This window comes from Coregonus lavaretus (genome assembly GCF_964263955.1).
Source record: "Coregonus lavaretus genome assembly, chromosome: 29".
NCBI classification, from domain to species: domain Eukaryota; kingdom Metazoa; phylum Chordata; class Actinopteri; order Salmoniformes; family Salmonidae; genus Coregonus; species Coregonus lavaretus.
The window spans coordinates 4,121,100-4,129,403 of record NC_140016.1 but is presented as its reverse complement, the minus strand read 5'-3'; the positions used below and the strand labels follow the sequence as shown (position 1 = coordinate 4,129,403).

General features: G+C 41.8%; 1 protein-coding gene across 1 annotated transcript in view; it reads right to left on the bottom strand.

Moving 5' to 3' along the window:
- Window positions 1–379: 379 nt before the first annotated feature.
- Window positions 380–8,304, bottom strand: part of LOC311105200 (solute carrier family 25 member 48-like) — a 12,611-nt gene continuing 4,686 nt past the window's right edge. Inside the window, exons 5-7 of the mRNA XM_084147255.1 lie at window positions 6,871–7,161; window positions 1,863–1,996; window positions 380–1,125 (exon numbers count right to left, since the gene is read on the bottom strand). Coding sequence (XP_084003381.1) covers window positions 1,021–1,125; window positions 1,863–1,996; window positions 6,871–7,161 — 530 coding nt within the window. The 3' untranslated portion in view covers window positions 380–1,020. The remainder of the gene's footprint in view (window positions 1,126–1,862; window positions 1,997–6,870; window positions 7,162–8,304) is intronic.

Sequence of the window (8,304 nt, the reverse complement as noted above, 5' to 3'; positions counted from 1 at the left end):
ATGATGAGTTGGTTATTTGAATCAGCTGTGTAGTGCTAGGGCATGGGGGCCCAGGATGGGGACAGAGTTTGGGAAACCCTGCATCAGGCCACTGTATACAGTGTAAAGACAGCTGTACAGAAACCTCCCTGCCACATGACTTTATCAGTCAGCCACAGCCCTGAGATAAGGTTCTTCAGAAGGCTTCTTCATTCAAAAAACAACTAAATTTGCCCCCAACGTACCTCATGCCCAACATTGTGGGCCCTAAATTGTTTTGTATTTTTACTGCATTTACCCGCTTTACTGTAACATGTCAGTAACCTAATACCTTTAAAGGTTACTGCAGTGCACTCCGACCTTTGGAGAGAATTTAAAGAAAAAATTAAACCATTATTAGATTTTTTTTTAACAATATGTTTATTAGGTTTTCCAAGTAAAACTGCACAGAAAACAGTCTGTAACAAGAATTCCAAATAAACTCACATTAAAATAACTGTAAGAACAAATTATGTACAAAACTATGCCTCCTCATGGAATGGCATTTAATTTCTCTCATACTTATTTACAAATCACAAAGATAAAACACTTTAAAAACACGAATTAAAAGCCTGGCACCAACATAAAATATAATGATTAATGTGCGTATCATTACTGAGGTTAGAACTGGTTAACTGTTGGGTACTAATTACTAGTTGATTTAGAGCAGTAGAGCTCAAAACATTAAGCATACTGTTACTTTATATTATAGCACAACATATTTAAATGTATGCATTTGTCAATTAATGTAAGGCACTTTTAATAAGATATTTTCTTAGTATAAGAAATTAGTAGTTACACTTTACAAATACCTTGTATTATGGAAATAGTGCAGATAATTCTCAACTAGATGCTCCCCACTTTGATTCTGCAAGGATTCAAATAATTTTCCAGGTGAAACCTTTGAGGTGTCCAAGGACATGAGGATAGCTGTCAAGATAATGTTTCATTCAGTGGACATACTGTACTCTATCATATTGCTGTGTATTACCGGTGTAGACACTAGAGACTCCTGAAGAACTGCAGAGAGAGTTCATAGCCCAGAAACATGGTGGCACTCATGGGGAAGCCTCGGATAGCGTTCACTGAGGCTCCGCGGAAGAAGACCTGAAGAGAGAGAGAGAAAATAATTACTAAATGCATAATAAAAAAAAAGGAATTCAATTAAACTTAACATCCTATGTTCATAATAGCAAACCAAACAAATATCTAGCTGAAACCATATGGTTCAAGCCCATTCAAGCTTATTCAGGCCTTTTCAGGCCAAGTGCCTATCGTATTAATGATTGTCAGGTATTGATCAAATGTCCCTTCTCAGTCTCTGTTTGTCTGCCAAAACACATTTGAACAAGAACATCAGTCTGGTCACTTGGAATTGGGGTGTGACACAACACTATTGGCTTTCTACTATTCTATTACGTCACAAACTGACCAAAACCTGTTTGAACTCCCCCTTAACCTAGGAACGACCTTGGTAGTTTGATAATAACTTTGTTTTGGAACAGATCCCGTCCAGCCTTGTGGGTTGAGTTCACCTGAGTTTAACTTTTAAAGCTGAAGGGACCAATTGTCAGCAATTGTCTATGTTGCCACAAATTCCCAAAGCTACACCAAAACCACACATATAGGCTACTGTATTACTTTTCAAATGAAATGTACTGATGAATCAAATGTTAAATTGCTACACCGTGGGCTGGTTTCCTGTACAAAGATTAGGCCTACGCATGGACAAAGAAGCATGCTCAAGGAAGGATCTTCACTGAAAGCGCTGCTTAGTCCAGGTCTATGGGCTTAATCTGAGTCCAGGAAACAGGCCCTGTGTATTTGCGCGGACGTTTGCTTACATGTATCCCCTCGGCCTTGTAGCTCTGGACTATGCAGTGTACAATCCCTCTGTATTTCCTTGTGTGGAGGGCGTCCGCCTGTAATCTGCTCTTCACCACGTCAGCTGGAGTAGCTGTGACCCACGAGATAGAACCTGAAGACAGGAGAATGTCAGAGGTCAGGAGATGTACATTAGCATGTAGCAACAGTAGAGATAATCTATAATGTTATAGAAGGTCCTTGTAACAGGTTTTGGCTATAGTTAGGGCAAGTTCAATTTGGCAATGCTTTATATGTAATAATAATAATAATAATAATATGAATAATAATATGAATAATAACGTATAAATAATATGGTTGTAGAGAAGACTACAGCACTCAAAGAAAGGTCACTACAGTTCAGTTAATTTAGCTCAGTGTTGGGTACAAACAGATTACATGTAACAGAGATTACGTAATCGGATTATATCAATCCAGATCATTTCAAAAGAAAATGGATTACAGTTACATTCTTAAAAACAGTCGATTTATATTTTGGAACACTCAAGATGTTTCTTCAAACACACTGAACTGGCAGGTTTTTGAAAACTGTGCTGAGACACACTGCTAGGAAGTCACCTTTCAGTGGGAATGGAAGCTTTTTCCGTCTGTTGTAATCTATTTAAAATCTCAAAACTGCCAAAATGTCCTCTCCTTGTTGCTTTCCACACAAACTTTTTTTATTTTACCAAAAACATCAGACCCCCATTTACTGAGAACCAGGGTTGCAAAAGGAGGGTAAACTACCAGAATGTTGATATCTTTCAAGGATTTTATGTAATCTATCACAAGACATCTAGTGGCCCTTTTGGGTACATCATATAGTCTTTACTGAAGACTTATCTCTTCAGTAGGTCATATGATTGAGTGTAGTCTGGCCCAGGAGTGTGAAGGTGAACGGAAAGGCTGGAGCAACGAACAGCCCTTGCTGTCTCTGCCAGGCCGGTTCCCCTCTCCACTGGGGTTCTCTGCCTCTAACCCTGTTGCAGGGGCTGAGTCACTGGCCTGCTGGTGCTCTTTCATGCCGTCCCTGGGAGGGGTGCGTCACTTGAGTGGGTTGAGTTACTGACGTGATCTTCCTGTCTGGGTTGGCGCCCCCCCCCCCCCCTTGGTTTGTGCTGTGGTGGAGACCTCTGTGGGCTATACTCGGCCTTGTCTCAGGATTGTAAGTTGGTGGTTGGGGATATCCCTCTAGTGGTGCGGGGGCTGTGCTTTGGCGGAGTGGGTGGGGTTATATCCTTCCTGTTTGGCCCTGTCCGGGGGTTTCTTCGGATGGGGCCACAGTGTCTCCGGACCGCTCCTGTCTCAGCCTCCAGTATTTATGCTGCAGTAGTTTATGTGTCGGGGGGCTGGGGTTAGTTGGTTATACCTGGAGTACTTCTCCTGTCTTATCCAGTGTCCTGTGTGAATTTAAGTATGCTCTCTCTAATTCTCTCGTTCTCTCTTTCTCTCTGAGAACCTGAGCCCTAGGACCATACGTCAGGACTACCGGGCATGATGACACCCTGCTGCCCCCAGTCCGCCTGGCCTTGCTGCTATTCCAGTTTCAACTGTTCTGCCTGCGGCTACGAAACCCCTACCTGTCCCAGACCTGCTGTTTTCAACTCTAAATGATCGGCTATGAAAAGCCAACTGAGAGACCTGAGCCCTAGGACCATACGTCGGGACTACCGGCCGTGGTGACTCCTTGCTATCCCCAGTCCGCCTGGCCTTGCTGCTATTCCAGTTTAAACTGTTCTGCCTGCGGTTATGGAACCCCTACCTGTCCCAGACCTGCTGTTTTAAACTCTAATGATCGGCTATGAAAAGCCAACTGAGATTTATTCCTGATTATTATTTGACCATGCTTGTCACTTATGAACATTTTTGAACATCTTGGCATGGTTCTGTTATAATCTCCACCCGGCACAGCCAGAAGAGGACTGGCCACCCCTCATAGCCTGGTTCCTCTCTAGGTTTCTTCCTAGGTTTTGCCTTTCTAGGGAGTTTTTCCTAGCCACCGTGCTTCTACACCTGCATTACTAGCTGTTTGGGGTTTTAGGCTGGGTTTCTGTACAGCACTTCGAGATATTAGCTGATGTAAGAAGGGCTATATAAAATAAAATTGATTGATTGATTGATTGATATAATCAGGTCCCAAATGTCTTTCAGAATATGGAGTATTGACGGACAAAAGAGTGGAAGAACTGACTTTAACCTGCATCGGCCAATCAAAACCTAATATACAGTAGATGTGACTATATATGAATACATTTTGTAAAAGTTATTCAACTATACATTACCAAAGTTACGATAGATTGCCATAGATTTTCTGTTAATTACCAAAATTACTGAAGATTCCGGTAACCTTGGTAACTACCGGTAGTTTCCCTGTAACTTGACAGTGAAGCTGACCTTTCAGCAGTGATGCCATTTCATCAATAAGATGCAGCAGGCAGCTGTGCCTGCAACTGCCCAAAGATGTTGGGGAGCTTGGTGGGTACTGATCGGTCTGCAGCGGTGGAGGCTGCTGAGGGGAGAACGGCTCATAATAATGGCTGGAACGGAGCGATTGGAATGGCATCAAACACCTGGAAAGCATGTGTTTGATGTATTTCACTGATTCCGCTCCAGCCATTACCAAGAGCCCGTGCTCCCCAATTAAGGTGCCACCAACCTCCTGTGGCCTGCAGCATAAACTAAGGAGGCAGATGCGGGCTAACCAAGGAAGTAATCAAACTATATCACTCAATTTGAGAAATCCATTGGATTACATTACTAACTACTTTTATGGTCATGTAATCTGTAATCAGTAACTGTAAGTCATCCTCCCAACCCTGGGTAGGCCTACAACACAGTACAACCTGGTGTTCTAGAATTATGTGGTAGCTACAGTCAGGTGACGTTCTAGAACACATAACAGGGTGGCATCACAAGATGGCTTCACAAGCTTTTATTGTGGTAAGTTTGCTAGTGTAGCTACAGTAAGTAGATGTTCAAGATGGCGTCATAAAATGGCATAAAGTAATGGTTTTTATAGGTGGCAGACAACTATTCAGCTTTGGACTGGACCTCCGAGACTGTAAAGGGGTCATTCCACGAAATGAGTGCCTTTTGCATGCCTTTGATATTTTAAGTAGAAATCGCGCACCAATATTGAATTTTAAAAGCCTGTTATATTAAACGAAGTGCCATTTAATATAGACCACATGGAGAATTAAAATCAATCTAATTTTGAATATGAAAAAAGGTTTGCCAAAGTGTTCCTCGGTGCACTACAGCCTGCAGTTTCAGCTGAATGCTCCCTAGCAGATAACCCGAAGGAACGTTTTTATTCGCATAGCTAGACTACATTTTCCGCCAAGTCCACATAGCAGCAACATTAAAATTCCTGCATAAATTATGATTCGAATGGGTTTAGCCATTAAAGCATGGTGCTAGCAACCAGGGCCACAAATACATATGAGGACACCGAGGTCACGACCTTGTCATTTTTTTCTAATGAGAAAAAATGCATAATAATACAAAATATATATTTTGTACAAAATAAAGAAAATCAATTATGGGTCAACATCTAAATATTGCTGCCAGCGTTGATCAAAGCTCAGAAGGCTTATATTCTTGATCTGAATGAGTTCTAATCACGCCTGCGTCTCTGTGAATGAGTGGAATCATGAATCAGTGGTTTGTTCGTTATGTTCGCCTGCGTCCCCCCGGATTTGCATCCCGGATTTGCAGCACATTCACCACTCTCTCAAGCGGCTGAAGGCGTCCGCATGCTTCTCAGCCAAAACAGTTCGGAAGAGTTTGTGCATATATTATGATGCCATTTTGTTCGTTTTGGGTTTCGGTAAGGTTTGTTTTCGGTTATTCGGGCACACAAATGTTTTTCTTGATGCATGCAGGAGGAAGCAGAGAAGACAGAGAGAGGAAGCAAGCAGAGAGAGGTTAGTACAGTGGTTCCCAGACTTGGGGTCGGGGCCCCATGTGGGGTCCTCTGAGAAAATCTGTACTAATGTTATCAAACAAGTTAGAAACAAACAAAAAAAGAAGATATGTTTCAATATGAACATCCGCACATGGCCTATCTTCCCTATTAGCCGACATTCAAATGCTATCAACATGCAAACAATACAGTTCTAAAAATGTCATACATTTTCCTTTCCATCGGGGGTTGTTCGTCCACTGGAGTTTATAGTTTACCCATTACCCAGTTTTGTTTTACCACTAAATCACTGATAATACCGAATCGTAAGTAATAGTCAATAGCGCCGGAGGGGATGGCTGCCGTTTTATGGACTCTTAACCAACCGTGTTATTTTATGTGTTTTTCCGCATTGTTTGTAACTTGTTTTGTACATAATGTTGCTGCTACCGTCTTATGACCGAAAAGAGCTTCTGGACATCAGAACAGCGATCACTCACCTTTCTTACTACTACATTACTGATAATACAGAATCGTAAGTAATATTCTAATAATTCATGTGAATGTGATAACACAATCATCTGTGTGCTCCATTGATGTCTGTTTGTGCGGAGCTTGATTAGTAATGCCTAGGAATACAAATGTTGAATGCTATGTATTTTGAGAAAAGAGATACTGTATCTATGTAAAGAGTTGATGATTTTATGCAATTCATCATTACAACTGACTGAACAGTCGCTGATGCTACGTGTCAGTGTGAATCATTTCTCATATTTCCCCCCGTTTCAGGGGTATAACATTATAATTGTATAGCTAATAGGCTGTGTGTTTGTAGATGGACTGAGGTGAATGAAGCTACAGCAACAAAGTGATAATGGCTGGGGTTATTTTGGCTTGTTGCTGTTCTCCAAATAGCATTTGAAAGTGTTTTAATTGTAAAGAAATGCAGTGAATAAGCTTCAACTTAAAAAAAAAAGACCAGCCCGCGGGTTCAACAGAACGCTCCTTTAGCTTTCCGTTTGCTTCCACCAAGCACAACTAGCAACAGTAACATCACCATTAATCCGTAAACACCTTCCAGTTACCTGCCAGTCCTCCAGACAGCCATATAGAACAGGGATGAGGTGACGACCTCCCTTCAGGGGATAGCCAGCGACGGAACAATGCGTAGGGGATGAAGTACAGCGTGTACCCAGGGACGTCTCTCAGGACCATGGCCCCGGCCCCTCTGTAGAGCCCCTGGATCCCCTCCGTCTGCAGTGTGGAGCTGATACAGTGGATGGGCCCCCTGTAGGTCGGCTGGCCCTGGAGAGTCACGGAGCGCACAGCGATGTTACCGTTACCGTTTCCGGTCGTCCCGGCAATGTTCAGGTTCTCTAAAATACACAAGGATACAAACAATAAAGATTAGATTGTACTTTACTTTATTGACCGCTCAGGCAGAAAGAGGAGAGTTTGGATTAAGGTTCAATCTTATGCGGAAGGAGGCTTTAACTATATACCAGAACAACAGGTGATGGTCAACATTTAACCCATGTATTTTATGATGCCCTATACCGTAGGCACCATAAAGATCCAAGAGGCAACACACAAGGACGTGTGGTGCATCACCATATAAAAGGTGCAGCAATGTCCGTCTTCAAAACAGTGACTGGTGACTCATCACTGATGTAGGCCATTGACAGGTGATTATGATTACTTTAGTTTATCAACCTCTGAGTGCGCTGGTTACAATCCATGGGCTTCATCATCTCCAACTAGCTCGTCTGAAAGACTGATGGGGCACTGAACCTGAATAGTCTGTGGTTCCTTCTGTTCCATTCTATTCTAGACCTCTGAGTAAAGTCCCACTAAAATGAGCTGTCTAAACCCATGGGTATTATAGGCACTGTCCCTTCTAGAAGGGTCTGAAGGATAGTTATACTAAAGGAAATACCTGCTAGAATGGTCTGAAGGATAGTTATACTAAAGGAAATACCTGCTAGAATGGTCTGAAGGATAGTTATACTAAAGGAAATACCTGCTAGAATGGTCTGAAGGATAGTTATACTAAAGGAAATACCTGCTAGAATGGTCTGAAGGATAGTTATACTAAAGGAAATACCTGCTAGAATGGTCTGAAGGATAGTTATACTAAAGGAAATACCTGCTAGAATGGTCTGAAGGATAGTTATACTAAAGGAAATACCTGCTAGAATGGTCTGAAGGATAGTTATACTAAAGGAAATACATTCTAGAATGGTCTGAAGGATAGTTATACTAAAGGAAATACCTTCTAGAATGGTCTGAAGGATAGTTACACTAAAGGAAATACCTTCTAGAATGGTCTGAAGGATAGTTATACTAAAGGAAATACATTCTAGAATGGTCTGAAGGATAGTTATACTAAAGGAAATACCTTCTAGAAGGGTCTGAAGGATAGTTACACTAAAGGAAATACCTTCTAGAATGGTCTGAAGGATAGTTATACTAAAGGAAATACCTTCTAGAATGGTCTGAAGGATAGTTATACTAAAGGA